The sequence below is a fragment of the Syzygium oleosum genome, unplaced genomic scaffold, assembly GCF_021117445.2.
Source record: "Syzygium oleosum isolate NSW1041296 unplaced genomic scaffold, Sole_v2.1 Sole_v2.01, whole genome shotgun sequence".
NCBI classification, from domain to species: Eukaryota; Viridiplantae; Streptophyta; class Magnoliopsida; order Myrtales; family Myrtaceae; genus Syzygium; species Syzygium oleosum.
Window position 1 is genome coordinate 6,292,963 of NW_026607485.1, and position 17,021 is coordinate 6,309,983.

Sequence of the window (17,021 nt, forward strand, 5' to 3'; positions counted from 1 at the left end):
GCAATTTTTAATTTAGAATGCTCCATTGTTATAAACTTTTGAAAAGAGAACAAGTATGTGCTCAAAAAATCCGAAACAACATGCTCTTGTTCCAATTTTTCGAATATTCGGACCCCATATATATATCACTCAAAATTAAGTACGACTTACATTTGCATTTGTCTTTCGCCTTATCCCTTTAATCCATGGCTTCTTGCTAATTATATTTCCATACATACCATGATAAGCCATGGGAAAAAAATTGCTCATAGGGTGCCCAGATTTAGAAAATTCCCAGGGAAAAACGGCAACAACTTAAATGAATGAGCAATTTTACGACAAATTCCATTTCACCTTCTTGAGTCGCCATCAGCACAACCAAGAATCACCTCTCCCCTGTCTGTCTGCCAGTGGGAAAGCATGAGGTGATGCACTTGAAAAGCTCCTCTCATTTGTTTACATCTCCATCATTGTCCATGGCAGTATTCTCTTTAACTCTTTCCAGCCGTGCCAAGACCAAGACCCCTCTCCCTTTCTTTATTGTCATCTTTGGCTTGACCAAGAAATGCTTCCACCTTTGAATTGGATATTTCTGTACACAGAGACACCATCATTCTGTACAGGTGGGATCCCCTGTGATCCTCTCTCTCCTCCATCCATTAGCTTCCAAGAAACGAGAAACCCACCATTTATAGCCTGCACCCAGTACTAGAATATCATCAATCTGGAATCTTGATGCGTAATCAGCGGTCAGCCAACTTTTTCCTTCTTTCAGATTTTTAAATTTGTCGGTGCTTGCAGGTCTGTAAGAAGCAAAACTCCGTTCATCCTTTGCTTTTTGGTGGCTTCTTACGGTTGGCATCTCTCATTGAGCTTTCTCTGTTGCACACTGGAATATCCTCCCTCCCTCTCTCTCTCTCTCTCTCTCTCTCTCTCTCTCTCTCTCTCTAGATCTTCTCTCTGTAGATTCACAAGTTCAGCTTAATTTGACAACAAGACGATGCTTGGATTACTGAACATGTTTCATTTACGCTTGTGAATGTCCAGAATCGAAGCTCGTTCATGAGTCAGTGGTACTCTGATAGGTTGGTGTTTCTTTTTTGAGCTTTAATTTGTGCTTGGTATTGTTAGCAAATTTGATGCATGGTAGCGGAAGATTGAATTATGGGTTTTGAACTCAAATGTTCTTTTGTTGGTTTGCTTTGCTTTCAGACAATCGCTTTTTTTTTACGAAGTTAAAGTTCGGTGCTTTTTTTTGTGGTCCCGCATTAGGGAAGGTTGGAGCTTTTGTTGACTTACTTTCTGCTAATATTCCATTAGTTTTCCCAGTGCTTGAACAGTAACCTCTGTGTCTTTCTTATACTGATAGCTCTAAGACCTTCACATTGCAGATATTTTCGTTGACTGAGGAAATCGGAGTTGGGTGTTCATGAATCTCCAGATTTTGGACCAAAGTTTCAAGATTAGAGGGCACCTTAGAATATTTTGGCTTTGTGTAGGAGATATACAGTGAATTGGATATCCGTTGATTCCAGGGGTTTTGTTTTGTGAGTTTGATCCGCTGCTGCTGCAACCATGGCGATCGATCCCGGCTCCATCTTTAGCAAATTGGGAGCATTCACATCTGACCACGATTCAGTTGTGTCGATGAACCTCTTTGTTGCGCTGCTTTGTGCTTGTATCGTGGTTGGTCACCTGTTGGAGGAGAATCGATGGATGAACGAGTCAATCACGGCCCTCGCAATTGTAAGATTTATACGGTGAAAATTCTGAATTTGAGTTTTAGAAAGTTATGAGGGCTGAACTGGGGTTATCATGGGCTCAATTTTGATTCAATTTGAGTTTTATTGCAGGGTCTTTGCACTGGAGTTGTTATTCTGCTTACTACTCGAGGAAAGAGTTCGCATCTTTTAGTTTTCAGTGAAGATCTTTTCTTTATCTATCTTCTTCCACCCATCATATTTAATGCCGGGTAAGTTTGAGCTTCTGCAGCATCCTGTTTTTGTTTGTCGATTAATACCGTTTCTATCATAAAGAATTAACATGTTCCTTTTGTGATCAATTTGGTGTAAAACTTATGGTTATTTCAATGTGTCCAATTTACCCAAAAGTCCACTTGGCTTAATTTTATGAATCTGGTTGCAACTTTTGATTACATTGCGTGCACATGCACAAATGCGAAGCTTAACAAGAATCAATAGGGGAAGCACTAACTTTCTAGTGGGTGTGCTTATATATAGACATGGTCATGCATGATTATGACCTTCCTTTCCTTCCTCTACCAGGTTCCAGGTGAAGAAGAAGCAGTTTTTCCGCAATTTTATGACAATCATACTCTTCGGTGCTGTTGGAACTCTGATATCCTTTGGCATCATTTCGTTAGGTATGCTTAATACCTTGTTTGAGTGAAACCTTCTGAAGCGATTCTCGTCCACCCAGGTCCTGCACAAGATTCACCATTGCTTTTTTTTGTTACTTCATTACTTCATTCTCCTCTTTGCACTTGCTATATGATCTGATGGTTGACATGTTCCAGCGTACTGGTTTCTTCTTCTCTTTTTTTCTCTTCCCTCTCTTTTTCCAAAAATCTTGACATGGTTTTATCTGTTAATGTATCTTACAGTCTAATCATGTTTGCTATCTTTTGTCCCAGGTGCCAAATACATTTTTGAGGGATTGAACTTCCGTAAACTGGATATAGGAGATTATCTTGGTAATTTAAAACTACCTTTATCTTCTCAGCAACTTGACGTCTCATTTTTATTTTTTTTACTTCTGAAGCAGTTCCTCGTTATTTTCTTTGTTTCCCTTGACTTTCTCCGTTGATTGCAGCAATTGGAGCAATATTCTCTGCTACAGATTCTGTCTGTACCTTGCAGGTAAGATAGCCTTTGGAACCGTTACCTGGTTCAAAAATTTCAAAGGATTGCCATCTCTGGACACTGTTTATTTAACTTATTGCTGACACTGTTTATTCAACTTATTGCTGCAGGTCCTTAATCAGGATGAAACTCCCTTGTTGTATAGTCTAGTGTTCGGAGAAGGTGTTGTAAATGATGCTACTTCAGTGGTTCTTTTCAATGCGATTCAAAGTTTCGATCTTTCCCACATCGACTCAAGCATCGCATTGCAGTTTGTTGGCAATTTTTTGTACTTATTTATCCTGAGTACATTGCTCGGAGTTTTGGTGAGATTCGCTCTCCTCTCTCATGTGCACCGACCCTTTTGAGAGAATAATAATAACAACCATAACATTATCCTTTTCAACATGTATTGTCCCCTGCAGACTGGATTGCTTAGTGCTTATATCATCAGAAAACTCTACTTTGGCAGGTATGTATTAGTTACATAAGTATACGGTATTGCTAAAACAACTTATATGGAAGATAGAAGCTGCAGCCCCCATACCTGCTCATATACTTCGTTGTCTTTCAAATCAGGCACTCAACTGACCGTGAAGTTGCTCTCATGATTCTCATGGCATACATGTCGTATATGCTGGCTGAAGTATGATTTTCTTCATATATCTCTCCTCTGATTATTTTCTGTTGTTCTTCCTAACACGACTGGAAGCTTGTCAAACACTGATGATGGTGTAATAATGTAAATTTATCTGTGCAGCTCTTTTACTTAAGTGGCATCCTCACTGTATTCTTTTGCGGAATCGTTATGTCACACTACACATGGCATAATGTCACTGAAAGTTCAAGGGTGACCACTAAGTATGTCGATCATCTCTCCTTTAATTCAGTTGAATTGGTTTGCATTCATTACTACAAAACTAATTGCTCTTTGGCAAAAACACAGGCACACTTTTGCAACTTTGTCATTTGTTGCTGAGATTTTTATATTCCTTTATGTTGGCATGGATGCCTTGGACATTGAGAGATGGAGCGTCGTCAGTGATAGGTTAGTTATGTATATGTACCTGGTGTTTATACCACACACACATTCAGCCGAGAATGGCAATGCAGTATATAGCACTTCATATGTACTGAACATGTTTCTTTCTTTCATCATTTGCTTTCAGTCCCAAAAAATCAGTGCAGTTTAGCTCCATATTGTTGGGACTGGTTCTGCTCGGAAGAGCAGCCTTTGTTTTCCCCTTGTCATTTTTATCCAACTTGACTAAGAAATCTGCACATGAGAAAATTACGTTGAGGCAACAGGTGATCTCTCTCTCTCTCTCTCTCTCTCTACATGCACATACAGGGCCTGCAGTGTTCTAGTTAACTACTCAGAATATGTCAGTAGAATCTGTTTCTTAATAAGAAACTCTGCAGGTTATAATATGGTGGGCTGGTCTTATGCGCGGTGCTGTGTCCATGGCTCTTGCATACAATAAGGTAAAAAGCAAGACAAAATCACTACTTGAAGCTTTATTCAGTCGGTTTGATATTGCAGATTGTTTTGTTAGTCATGAACATGCTTTTGCCAACCCCTCATGCATGTTGATGCAGTTTGCTATGGCCGAGACAAAAGTGAGGAACAATGCGTTTATGATCACTAGTACTATCACGGTCGTTCTATTCAGCACGGTGGTAAGTCATTAGCTGATATGCTCTATAGGCGATGCGAAAGAGATGCATACTGCTTTAATCAACTTGAACCCGGCGGATCAATTCTCTCTCTCTCTCTCTGTCTCTCCAGGTGTTCGGGCTGATGACCAAACCTCTCATCCGGCTCTTGCTTCCTTCGCCCATGCACTTAGTCCGCATGGCTTCCTCCGAGCCAACTACCCCCAAGTCCTTCATCGTGCCACTCCTCGGCAATGGCCAGGGCATAGAGAGCAACCAGAATGTTCCGCGGCCGTCGAGCTTACGCATGCTTCTAACAACTCCTACCAACACTGTACACTACTACTGGCGGAAGTTCGACAATGCGTTCATGCGCCCTGTGTTTGGAGGGCGAGGTTTCGTGCCCTTTGTCCCCGGATCACCGACTGATCGCAGCAATCATCAATGGCAGTAAGGCCGGACTAATGGAACAGCCAGTTTCTGATGTTAAATCGGGTCGGAAAGCAGTATGCTCATTTTCCAGAAGATCTGAAGCCGCGTGGCGCGGATCCGGAGCGATTTAATAAGCATGGGGTGCTTGAATTGTGATCCTAGAGGGAGGTTCCCTTAAAATTTTGTGTCTGATATGGTGGTGAAGTGAGTGATTAAATTGTAGTTCAAGCATTTGTAGCTATTTGCTTGTATAGTCTTGTGACAAGGTTTCGTGCATGCTTTATATACCGTCACTGGTTTCTGCCTGTAAATTTTCAAGTCAAATCAAAGTTTCATTCCCAAATATCCTTGAATTGTTATTATTGTTATTATTTTCTAGCTCTGGAGCCATTCTTATCAAATTAGTTCAATTGAATTTTAAAATAAACACCGTCCAATTTAGCTAACGAAAAATGTTGACGTGATTTTTTTTTCAACTCTATGTGGCTTTTTTTTTTTATACTTATTCTAATACTAATTTTATTTAAACTAAATTTAAAAATAAGCTAAATATTAAAATAGGAAGAGGAGGACAGGCAGGGGTCGCTGGACCCCGGCCAAGGGCTGGTGACCCTCGCTGACGGCAATCAAGGGGTCGCGGTGCTCCCTCAGACTGGGCAAGGGTCGCCGGCCCTCGCTTAGACTAGGCCGAGGGCCGCCACTCCCTCGCCCAGATCTGGGCAAGGGCCTGCAGGCCCTCGCCTGTCGTCCCCAACCCTCCTCGCCGGCCCCTCCTGGCCTGTCCTCCTCCTCATCTTTTTTTCTTTTTAATTTAATATTTAGCTTATTTTTTTAAAATTTATTTTAAATAAAATTAGTATTCAAAATCAAATTTGCGTCAAGATGACGTTGTTTTAGTATTAAGTTTAATAATTTAGACACGTCAGGGCCATGTCAGCATTTTCTGTTAGTAAGTTAGATAATGTTAACTTTAAGACTCAATCGAACCAATTTAACAAGTTTTAAGACTTAATTGCACTTTTTATAAGTTTTTAGGACTTAATTGCACTTTCATGACAAATTTTAGGACTTCCAGTGAATATATCCCTTATGTTTCTTTTATTATTAAGCAAGGGTTTGTGCATCGGTACTTTGTCCTGATAAAATAATCTTTAAATAGGATTATAGTACTTCAATGCTCCTATTAGCAGGAAGCTGCAAGGTTTGTACCAAACGCATAGAAAAGACAGAGGACCCTATTTCCCGACAATAGGAAGTGCGGAAAAATCGTACCAAACGCATGGTAACTTTCGAAGCCGAATAGATTCTACTCTTTGATCAATCTAGACGTGTTATTCTAGATATAGCAAACTAGAAGTGGAAATTACATCATAGAAAACGATATCTTTTATTTTATTTTTTTGATGACCCAGGAACCCCCGCACGGCCGACAGCCGGAGGGGTAAACCTGGGGTGACGCTAGCGCAGGACCCACCACCACAGCGCCACACTTAAGAATCCCTAACGACTACGCTGAGGTTCGAACTCTGATCTTTTCGTGGGGGGATGAGAGCGCAAGCCAACGCAGCCGCTGCGGGCGGTGGTATCTTTTATCTTAATTTTCAGTAATTCAAAAATATGAGCACAGAGATCCGATTACCCCGAGGCCAATCGAGCATCGCGTGAGTCTCGTGAACAGATCAAATCTAAACCTCTAACCGTGTAGGACGCGTTATGTTTGCTAGGAGCCTAGGACCGACTTGCAATTAGGGGTGATCGGTTCCAGGGTGGGTTGGGTCCGGACCTAGAACCTGAAACCAACCCTGTTATAACCGGTTCCCAATTTTTGGAACCTGAAACCAACCCTGTTTTTCCTAGACCCTGTTTTGGAACCAACCCTATTTTTCCGGTCCGGTTTCAGGGTCTACCCGAGAACCTATTTTTTTTTTTGTTCCTTTTTCGGTTTCATTTTTTTCTAGCAAAATAATATAGGTAACAATGAAACAATTTAAAATAAAAGATGTATAACAAAAACCACTATCCGCCAAAAGTAACAATCCCCAAAATGAGCAATTGAAATTACAATCCATCAAAATCAACAATCCAAAAGCACTATGTGGCAAGACATAGTCCAATCGCATAAATATTTAAGAGTCACATTTCCAGGGAATTTATTCAACATGTTTAGCTCTTTATTTTGCGCCATGATGAGATAACTTCTCACTTCTGTTTCCGAATGAAATATCTTGAAAGAAAAATCAATAAACTTGGCGGTAAGGCATCTGCTCTCACTAAAAAAATGTTTATATATCTCATCTGAATCACACAATATTTAGATGACTTTAAGGGCCGTGCTGTTTCGCTCATAGTTGTGAAACATATTCCAACATTAAACCGGAAATCGGTTCTAAAACCGGTGAAGTAGGGTAACGTGATAAATAAACTTGGCGGTAAGGCATCTGCTCTCACTAAAAAAATGTCTATATATCTCATCTGAATCACACAATATTTAGATGACTTTAAGGGCCGTGCTGTTTCGCTCATAGTTGTGAAACATATTCCAATATTAAACCGGAAATCGGTTCTAAAACCGGTGAAGTAGGGTAACGTGATATAGGCTTTTTACTTTTTTGTACATTATCTCAAAACCGGTCCTAAAACCGGTTCTAAAACAGGTTTGGGTTGGTTTTTACTTAGAACCGGAAACCGGACCGGTTCTAACCGGTTCCCAAAAAATGGAACCGGTACCCGGACCGGTTCTTGTTAGAACCGGTTCCCGGACCTGTTTTTCGGGTGGGTTGGTCCGGTTTCCGGGTAAACCCGGTCCGGTTGCACACCCCTACTTGCAATACCGACTTGCAATCAATCTATTTTCTGATGCTTTAATGAGATGTTGATCTTTCATCTTTTTCACATTTTGTTAGATGTAGTAACTTAAGATTATTACATACAAGAGAAGAAAATATTCGCGTTCAGAGAGAGACTCTAGGCTAGGGAAAGTACAACATTAAGCTAGCTATTGGTTTTCGCATGTCCCTTGGTTCTAACGCCAGCGACTTTTTCTCAGCAAAAGAAAAACGCCAGTGACTTTATCGACCACTTTTTATAACACGTCTCCTTCTTTAAAAGGTTTAGGATGAGACCTTGGATAAGTTTCATTTTAGCTAAATTAGTTTCTTCGAGCATGTCGAACACGCTGTGTCGTGGCCGATTCGAGATGAGTTTGGATGATTTCTACCAGGAGGATATTAATATGAATTTCAAAGGTGAGGATACATGCGGTCATGTACCATAAAAAAAATAGATGATTTGTCAAGTAAGTGGCCGTGAACAGGAATTTAATAACACACTGTATCTGATATTATCTCTATATATTTTTATATCGAGATGTGTGAGCTTTGGAAAACGGGTTAAAATATGCATCACTAAAGGGACTCATATGTGACTTATTTTTTTAAACTTTATTTTTTCTCAACCCATTTACGATCCATTTGAGAAAATGACATATTACCCATGCAAAATTGGGCACAATAAATCTGAGTACCAAAATGGATATGTCGGCCCTATCGAGATGAGATAAGAGTGTATCCAATATCTGAAAATTTATCAAAAGCCGACTTTATTCGCAGTACAGATATAAGCGACATCTAACTTTTAGGGCCAATTTTCCTACAATCGGTCTCCATCCCAACTTACAAGAAAACAACATATTACTCCAAAGGAAAATAATCTCTCACTTTCTCCAAATTATGGCACAAAATTCGTGCCCCATTACGTTCACAAATCAATTTTTTCCCCCGTGATAAACATCCAAAGGGAACGGATTGTTTTCCTATATCCATATACATCTTCCATTATTTTAACCAAAATCCAACATTGGCCCCCACCTTTTCAATTCTCTTTTCAAATCTAACCCTGACCTCTCTATCTCTACCCCCACAAGCACGACAAGCCTAGAGAGAGAGAGATTCGAAGGACTAAAATGTGAAAAGCGAGACCTTAGAGAGAGATTCCAAGGACTAAAATGTAAAAATCTAGACTTTTCAGCGGCCGATTTTTTAAGGAACCGGCGCTCGAAAAGGGGGTTAACTTCTCGGAGACGAAAACTTTTGAAAATTGCATACATGTATAAGTAGCGGGCGCAACCGCCACTCTGCAAACCCAACCAAACCCCCACCACCCCCACCACCACCACGACCACGACGACCACCACCACTCCCTCCTCCTCCTCCTCCTCCTCCGCCATCGTCGTTCCTTCGCTTCCACCTCTCTCTCTCTCTCGCTCGATCGTTCTCGCTCTCGCTCATCCGCGCGTTGACGGTAAGTGTTCTTCCCTTCCTTTGGGGCGCTTCCTCATCAGATTCGGAACCGTATCGCGATCGCCGAGCGTCGGATCGTCGTCGCCGGTCTCGAGTTCCTGCGCTGGAACGTAATCGTGATCGCGGCGCTTGCGTCTTTCGAGCCGGCAACGCGTGTCTGGGAACGGATCGATGCGGTGATCGGGTTCCTTTTGTAAAATCCTGAATTGGATTGTGTGGGTAATTAGTGTGCCGAATCATGCTTCGCGCGAGCGAGTGTGAATCGTCTAAGCTTTTTGTGCCTGTCTGGTGTTGGGGCGATGATGTGCGATTTCGGTGTTTGGTGAAATGAGCGATGCGCTCGAGACTGCTGGACGTGCTGGATTATAGGAATGGGTGCTTGAAATTGAGCTTTATGTTTTACTTTTCTAACTGCGAAGCTTTTTTGCCTGACTGTTGTTACCCTGCTGCGTGACGCGGCTGTTTCGTATGGATCAGGGTGCTGCGGTCGTTGTCATGGCCGAAGAGCTCTTGGAGATCAGGCCTCATGAACTCAAGTTTATTTGTGAGTACATTAGTGCTGCGAGTTTGGTTCGTTTTTTTTTCCATTTTGGAGTTAGATTGAATTTGCTTTGCTTGCCTCTCTCTGTTATTGTGCAATGACTGAAGGCGAGAATATCCTTTTGTTCGACGATAATTTGCCTGAGAATTTGCGGTTCAACAGCATAAATCATAATCTTGAGGCATGAGCTTCAGTGGCATGTGTGAAATAGTCACCAGTCGACCTAATTTCAAATTCTTTTTCCTTGTGTTGTTGAATATTTGGTCAGGTTTTTTTTTCTTTCTCTTTCGCGTAGTTTCTGTCCCCTCACGACAAATTCTTAAAATGCCTTGTGAGTGATTATGTTTCTGGATTGAATGTATGCGACTGGCTATTCTAATAAAATGACTGAGAGAATGATTAATATAGGATACGTGTGAAATGAGATTTTGTTATTGCATTATATTTTCAGATACGTTTCATCATTTCCTGTTCTCCTGACGTGCCCCCTTTCTCATTAAGTCTTTTAATCCGAAGCCTCTTCTCTGTGTTTATGCAGTTGAGTTGAGGAAACAAAGCTCCTGCTCGATTCAACTAGGCAATAAGACCGATCAGTATGTTGCTTTCAAGGTGAGGAATTCTTTGAAACTGTTCTTTCAACATGGTCGTGTTTTTCTTCTTTTAGGTTATGGCAGGGGAACATTTTCCTGTTGATCTTGTATTCTCCTGATGCAATTTATTTTTCGGAGTAGGATAACAGTGCATTAAGAACTCTTGATTATGGAGATTTACTATGAACTCTGTATTGGATGTTTAAAACCTTCCAGGTTAAGACTACATCTCCAAAGAAATACTGTGTGCGGCCAAATATAGGCATCATCAAGCCAAATGGAGCATCTGATTTCACAGGTATGCTACTCAAGTCTGAGAAACATCATGTTTACATATTTATTATAGCCACTCGCATACTTGTGAGGGGACACGCCCACAGTACTTGAATCAGCTGAATGATTCTTCTGCAGTTTCTTTGCCATGACATGTCAAGTAGAATTTATTGTTCCTGGTATATGAACTGCTTAAGGTAGAGTCAGTCGCATTGCAGCAAGGATAATCTTTGAATTAGATTTTAAATGTCTATTATAGTAGCCTAAGTACATTGAGATAGTGGAAAACTATGATAGACGTAAAAAGCTATGTTCTGATACTTCCAAAGAATTGGAGCAGGCTTTTCATCCTATCTTCTGTTTGATGCAGTTACCATGCAAGCACAGCAGGTAGCTCCACCTGTCCTGCAGTGTAGAGACAAGTTTTTGATACAGGGCACTATTGTCCCTTTTGGGACAAGTGAAGAGGACATTACTGCTGATGTGGTAGGTTTTGCTGCTATATGTTCCCTATTCTTTCAGGTTAAGTAACTTGAGTAATTTTCTTTACAATTGGCAGTTTGATAAAGGAAGTGGTAAATATGTAGAGGAGAGGAAAATAAAAGTAGTCCTCACCAGTCCAGTGCAATCACCATTGTTGCTGCCAGTTTGTGGAGAACGGAAGCAAGATTCATTTTCCGAGACTACTGTTTTAAAGGATGTCTCACCTGCTGGAGTTGAAAATGTATCATCTCCTCTCAGGGTATGACGACCAGAAAACATCAATATGTCACTTTATTGCCTTTCTGGATTGAGATGGCATTGTATCTAATATATGTATTGGGGCTTTGACACAGCCTTGACTGGGTTGCATGTCATTGGTATGTGAATTGAATTTAGTCGCTGCAGATGAATTGATACCTTTTTATCAACTAAACGCGATTGTATGAAGTTGCTTTTTTCTCATCTTGACCGTATTTGAATACGTTTCTACGTCTCATGAAACATGGAAATCATAGGATATAACTTTTGCCCTCACTCTTATAATTCGGAAGGATTGTCTTTTGATGCCAGGATCCTGAGGGGTTGGACGTGTCAGAGGATTTTAAGGAGTTAAAATCAAGACTCAGCTTGGTGGATTCAAAGTTAAAAGAGGTTAGCTTATTTCCCCTGCTTAATTTGAACTTAGGTCAACTTTTGCCTGTGAGATCATTAGGAGGACAGTTACACTTTCACTACACAGGCAATACCCATTTTATACAGATGAGAAGAGGAGACGGAAGAGAGGATGATTTCAAAAACCATGCTTAACAGAAATAAGCTGGTGTTTCTTCTGAGTTCTGGAGGGTGATGCTTGATTGCTAAGAGGCCATTTGCTTATATTTACATAAACCACTGCTTTAAAAGCAAAAGCATGATTTGTCACATTAACATACAATTATTGATGGCAATGAATAAAATCAATTAATTCAGAATAACATACTCTATTATCTTGAAGGCAGGAGAAGAATTTGTTCTTCATAATCGGAAAATTAATTCTGGTTTTCATTAATTTTACATTTAGAGAGTGAAATGACTACGGATCTCTTCTATATAGGAACTGGGGAAAATTTCACTTCATCCCCCTAACTTATTACCCTCTTACACGTTAACCCTAAACTTTTAATCCTCTCACTTTACCTTCCCGAACTCATTAAACCCCAAACGTTTAAGCCTTTCAGTTTACTTTTCTGAATTTTCACTCTCTTACGCTTGGGTCCTAAACTTTAAATCCTTATACTTTGCTCCCCTGAACTTACAAACTATTTCATTGGTTTTTACGGTCAAGTTTATCTGTGAAAATGTGTAGCGCACGTACTCTTTTAGCTGCAATAAACTAGACTATGTTTCAGACACTTATAAACTTTTCCTGCTTGGGGAGAGATTTTCATGTGAGAAACATGATTCTTTTGGTTGCATTGAACATATATGTACATATGATGCAGCAGTGGAGCATAAAATACTTTATTATTCCTCTATTTGGATGTAAATTTTATAAAACTTTATAAGAGTCCCAGAGAAATAATTGTTTTTTTTAGTAGTGAAGAAAAAAATGACCATATGCATGGTTGTCATGCATCTTAAAGCAAGCAGTTGGTGCCCTCTGTCGCGAGTTTGTGCTTTCCATTTCTCTTCGGTGTTGTTCTTCTTTCCATCTCTCCCCTTTTTTGAGTTTTCAAAGAATTTTATAGCAAATACGGACCAAAACTTTGCAGGAATAATGAAGACCGTAATGACCATATGCATAGTCTGTCATGCATCGTAAAGCAAACAGCTTCCTGTGCCTTTTGTTGCAAGTTTGTGCTTTCGGTTTCTCTTCTATGTTGGTTGTCTTTCTACCTCTCCCCTTTTCTTTGTGTTTTCAAAGAAGATAATAGCAACTTTGCAGGCATTAGCGGAGCTTAAAGTACAATATTATTCCTCTATTTGGATGTGAATCTTATAAAACTTAATTAGATTCCCAGAGAAATAATTGTTTTTTGGCCATGAAGATAACAATGACCATATGCGTAGTCTGTCATGCATCTCAAAGCAGACAGCTTTCTGTGACTTCCGCTGCAAGTTTGTGGTTTCCGTTCCTCTTCAATGTTGCTTATCTTCCTACCTCTCTCCATCTTTGAGTTTTCAAAGAAGATAATAGCAAAAGACACACCAAACTTTGCAGGCAGAGCTTACCATCAGCAGATTGACAGAGGAGAGAAGTTTGCAGAATCGAGAGAGAGATGCACTTAGGCGTGACCTGGTGAGTACTGTGCACTTTAATGTTTTCCCCATTACGTGCATCATGCCAATCTTGCCTCATCTCCAAGATATGGTGCAATATACTTTCTTTCAACATTCGAATACCAAAGCTTACGGGGAAAGATTGTTGCTTTGTTCAACAGGAGATGTTGAGGAAGACAGGTGGGAGAGCAATTCAAGTGGGATTTCCTTTCCTGTATGTTTGTGCGGTCGTTCTTGTTGCCCTTGCAGTTGGATACATTATCCACCCGTAGCTGAGATGGTTTTGGTCGCCGCCTAATTGGGCTTTAAGTAGATTGTGTATATCTAGGGTTCAGCATTGTGTTGCCTTATTTTTTCGTCTGCAATCTCATGTATAAACCTGGAAGCTTTGGTATTTCAGTTGGAGATGATGTGCTCTTAAAATGTATATTCCTGGTTTGACTCTATGGATGGTGTAATTGGAAAAATCTTGAGTTCCCAAAAGACAAAAATGCAAGAAAAGTTCCACAATCATTGTTGTTATTATTGGTATTTACAATAGTTCCAGTACTACAAGACATAAATGTTGTTGTAACTACAATAATCTCGCAGCAGTTTTTACCAAACATAGTAATCATTGTGTTGCCAAATACGTGTGCTTCGACCGGCTTTGAATATCCATATATCTACAAGCCAAAACACTATTTCATCTCGCTTTTAAAATTTTCATTCCGCCTTCATTTAACATATTACCTTACCGCGAAATTGATTTAGAAACTTATTACCGCACCATGAAAAGGAATTCCTCAGGACAAGAAGAGGCAAAACAGGAAGGAGCAATAGTGAATGATTTCTTGCCACCGAAATGCATCTTCATGTTGTTGTTTTTCTTCTTCTTCTTTTGCCTTGCTGGCTACTTTTGACTAAAGTCTTGCCGACGACGCAAGAGGCGCACACTAAAAAGCGTTGGTGGGTTTTCTTTTCCACGCTAGCATGACCCATCTTCCTTTTCTTTGCTTTGTATCTTTTCATTATTATCACTTTGCTCTTTTAACAAGATTTTCCTCGGATTCTCTCGGGCCGTTTCGCCGTGAATGACGGTTGAGGTCCCCGGCGGGTTAACTACTTCAATAGTTAATTGATAGGCGGCCCCCATTTGATTAGATGATTTCCTTTTTTTGGCCGGCAGCATCTGATGAATGATTCCATAACACAAATTCAATAATTTCCGGAGATTTTCAATGATAATTTGTAAAATAACACACGTTCACCATTTCGCGTGATTTACTTAATGGCAATTTAATTACAATTGCTAGCAATAAGTGGTTTTTTTTCATCAACGTTGTTAAAAAAGATGTGCACGTTTACTGAATAAGCTCGGGCTTTTCGTCATTTGAAGTTTAACAAAATAAATCCGGATTATTTACAAGTAATGTTAATAAGAATACTAGAATTGATATATTAAGATATTGATCAAATCATCTTAGCAAGTGAATGAATGGATTCGTGAAAATAGATACTACACAAGTGTGAAAATACAAACAGTTCTCATTTTCTTTTATAAAAAAGTCATTTTTGGAAAAACTGAATTTTCCAGATCTAGAGAATCTTGAGCTTTCCAAATTGCTATTAAAAAATGTCCTTAACTATCTACTTTATCATGGAGAACATAAATTTTCAGTTTCGTATTAAGTTGACATGGAATCTTAATTTTCTTTGGAAAAAGTCCTGGCCTTTTGATTTTATATTGCAGCAAGATGTCTATATCGCAGATTTGACAAATGAGTTTAGTAGATAATTTCACAGTTTCTACCTTGGCCCCTTGTCTAACGTATGCCATCACAACACTTGTCTTTTATTTCTTGGTTTTATTTCTTGGCCCGATCAGCCCATCAAACTGGACCGACCGGAGTTCACCTTGATTAGGATGGGGGGAAACGAACTTGGTTGGAAGTTTGATGTCTGCTTTTGTTGACTTCGACTTTGAATGAATCCTCCCGTTTATTTGTTTGGGGGGCAAAAGTTGATTGTAATCCCCAAAATTTCTGCACCACATGTCCAATGATTTTGCCGCGTTAAGGAACGCAAATAATTGTCAACTTTGATAGGCTGGGAGCGATGCTTCGAGGAAGCATCCTTATTGACCAATTTTGCAGCAAAACTGGCCCACGGCTATTTGCATATTCACCCAATCCTTTGGCTTCTCCAAGTTCAATGACCTACCGAAAAGTCATTAAAAAAAATCTTCCTATTATTAGTTCCTTAATGTTCTGTGGTGAAGGAGGAACAAAGGGTCTTGATACTTAAGGCCGCCGTGCATCTATACGAAAAGTCTTTCTTTTCTTTTGATAAGACTAGGAGTCAGGCAGTGGGATACCACCTATTTTCTCTTCTTCGCCCGAGCTTTTGAGCTAACGGAGGAAAGTTGATTTCGATTCGAACGAAAGGGGTCTAATTTAAAAAATCTGCAATGAGACTTTTGAACTTTCTATTACTAAACCAAAAGCTTAGTAGAGTATAATCAAAGCTAAAGCTATCAAAGAACAAATTTAATTTTTCATTGGTCTTAATTCAGGAAATTTGATACTTCCCAAGAGGTTTTTTTGACTCATCGAGTTATCGTGATTTAATATCTTCAATCTTAAATTTTTTGTTGGTCAAACTAGGATTTATGTCTAAAAAGACTTAAGAACTTGTGAATTCAGGAATGGAACATTTTTACACCTCCGGATCTAACAAGATTTTATTTTCTATCATGAAACATGAAATGTTTAGTTACCGCGAAATTGATTTAGAAACTTAGAAAAATACTCGCAAGCAAAAACTTTATTTTCTAAATAATTTGGCCATTCATGGCATCAATCAAATAAAAAAATTGATACTGTCTAATTTAACTAAATGAAAATGGAATGTGTCATATACATATAGTTTGGTATTGCATCGAAATGTAATCATTAGATTAATAGTTGCATGAGATTGGTCGATTTGATTTTGATGCGGACGCCAACAATCTAAAACCTAAGCTCCCTAGGCCTCGTTTTAACGTAGTATTAACATTAGCTACCACTCTCGGAAAGAGAGAAGAAAAAAAGACAGAACAGCGTACGATTGGTGCAAGAAGACTGAAACATCACGGGTTTAGAACGGCAAAGTCAAAAGTCTATGAAGACTTGGACTACGAACAGTCCATGAACCAACTTGCTCGAGAAGGAATCACACCAATGATTCATCTTGCGATTCCCTCCTATCAAATATCATCATATGAAAATTGAAAATCACATAAAAACAAACTTTTGAGTGTGTTTATCTCGGTGAGGATTTTCTTGTCATAGGAAAATGTTTTTAGGAAATTTAATTTCAGAGAAAGTAAATTAAAAAAAGTTGATTATGGTGAAAACAAGTTGAAAAAATTGATTTTATCGTAATTGGTAATAAGTGAAATCCATTAAAGGCGGCTAGTATCGTTAAAAGTAACATATAATGACTAATAAACTCGAATCGATATCGTCTTTGTTTAATCTGTAATCCAATCAAAATAACAACTATTACAAAGAAATTAGGATAAAAATTATGAAACCATATTTGTAAAGTATTATATAAGATCTTGTTTTCGGGAATGTAAGAAAATTTAGCACTGATGAAATATATTCTTCTCACTTCAACGCAGCAA

General features: G+C 39.3%; 2 protein-coding genes across 6 annotated transcripts; both read left to right on the forward strand.

Annotated features, from left to right (window-relative positions):
* Nucleotides 1–417: 417 nt before the first annotated feature.
* On the forward strand, nucleotides 418–5,271 carry LOC115682918 (sodium/hydrogen exchanger 1-like). 5 transcript variants are annotated; one of them, XM_056318749.1, is made up of 17 exons: nucleotides 418–728; nucleotides 1,027–1,064; nucleotides 1,192–1,256; nucleotides 1,371–1,725; nucleotides 1,833–1,951; nucleotides 2,265–2,362; nucleotides 2,633–2,692; nucleotides 2,812–2,858; nucleotides 2,972–3,166; nucleotides 3,266–3,312; nucleotides 3,420–3,486; nucleotides 3,601–3,701; nucleotides 3,787–3,888; nucleotides 4,010–4,148; nucleotides 4,263–4,325; nucleotides 4,440–4,520; nucleotides 4,630–5,271. In XM_056318749.1, exons 4-17 carry the CDS (start codon nucleotides 1,555–1,557, stop codon nucleotides 4,948–4,950), a joined length of 1,611 nt encoding a protein of 536 aa, XP_056174724.1. In that variant the 5' UTR covers nucleotides 418–728; nucleotides 1,027–1,064; nucleotides 1,192–1,256; nucleotides 1,371–1,554; the 3' UTR covers nucleotides 4,951–5,271. The 5 variants fall into 5 exon arrangements, with proteins under 5 accessions (XP_056174724.1, XP_030463145.1, XP_030463147.1 ...); XM_030607285.2 differs by lacking the exon at nucleotides 1,192–1,256; XM_030607286.2 differs by lacking the exon at nucleotides 418–728 and having other exon boundaries at nucleotides 759–1,064.
* Nucleotides 5,272–9,609: 4,338 nt separating this feature from the next.
* Nucleotides 9,610–13,818, forward strand: LOC115682829 (vesicle-associated protein 2-2-like). The gene is made up of 8 exons (XM_056318293.1): nucleotides 9,610–9,770; nucleotides 10,306–10,376; nucleotides 10,574–10,655; nucleotides 11,001–11,116; nucleotides 11,190–11,372; nucleotides 11,684–11,764; nucleotides 13,314–13,391; nucleotides 13,534–13,818. The coding sequence occupies exons 1-8, from the start codon at nucleotides 9,695–9,697 to the stop codon at nucleotides 13,642–13,644; spliced, it is 798 nt and encodes a 265-aa protein (XP_056174268.1). The 5' UTR covers nucleotides 9,610–9,694; the 3' UTR covers nucleotides 13,645–13,818.
* Nucleotides 13,819–17,021: the final 3,203 nt, after the last annotated feature.

What these genes read in the sequence shown, in the direction of transcription:
- LOC115682918 (XM_056318749.1), top strand. Translation starts at nt 1,555, where the DNA reads ATGGCGATCGATCCCGGCTCCATCTTTAGCAAATTGGGAGCATTCACA. An exon ending in CCCATCATATTTAATGCCGG is followed by an intron (nt 1,952 to 2,264) that starts GTAAGTTTGAGC and finishes TTCCTCTACCAG; the next exon opens with GTTCCAGGTGAAGAAGAAGC. An exon ending in TCGTTCTATTCAGCACGGTG is followed by an intron (nt 4,521 to 4,629) that starts GTAAGTCATTAG and finishes CTGTCTCTCCAG; the next exon opens with GTGTTCGGGCTGATGACCAA.
- LOC115682829 (XM_056318293.1), top strand. Translation starts at nt 9,695, where the DNA reads ATGGATCAGGGTGCTGCGGTCGTTGTCATGGCCGAAGAGCTCTTGGAG. An exon ending in TGGATTCAAAGTTAAAAGAG is followed by an intron (nt 11,765 to 13,313) that starts GTTAGCTTATTT and finishes CAAACTTTGCAG; the next exon opens with GCAGAGCTTACCATCAGCAG. An exon ending in ATGCACTTAGGCGTGACCTG is followed by an intron (nt 13,392 to 13,533) that starts GTGAGTACTGTG and finishes TTTGTTCAACAG; the next exon opens with GAGATGTTGAGGAAGACAGG.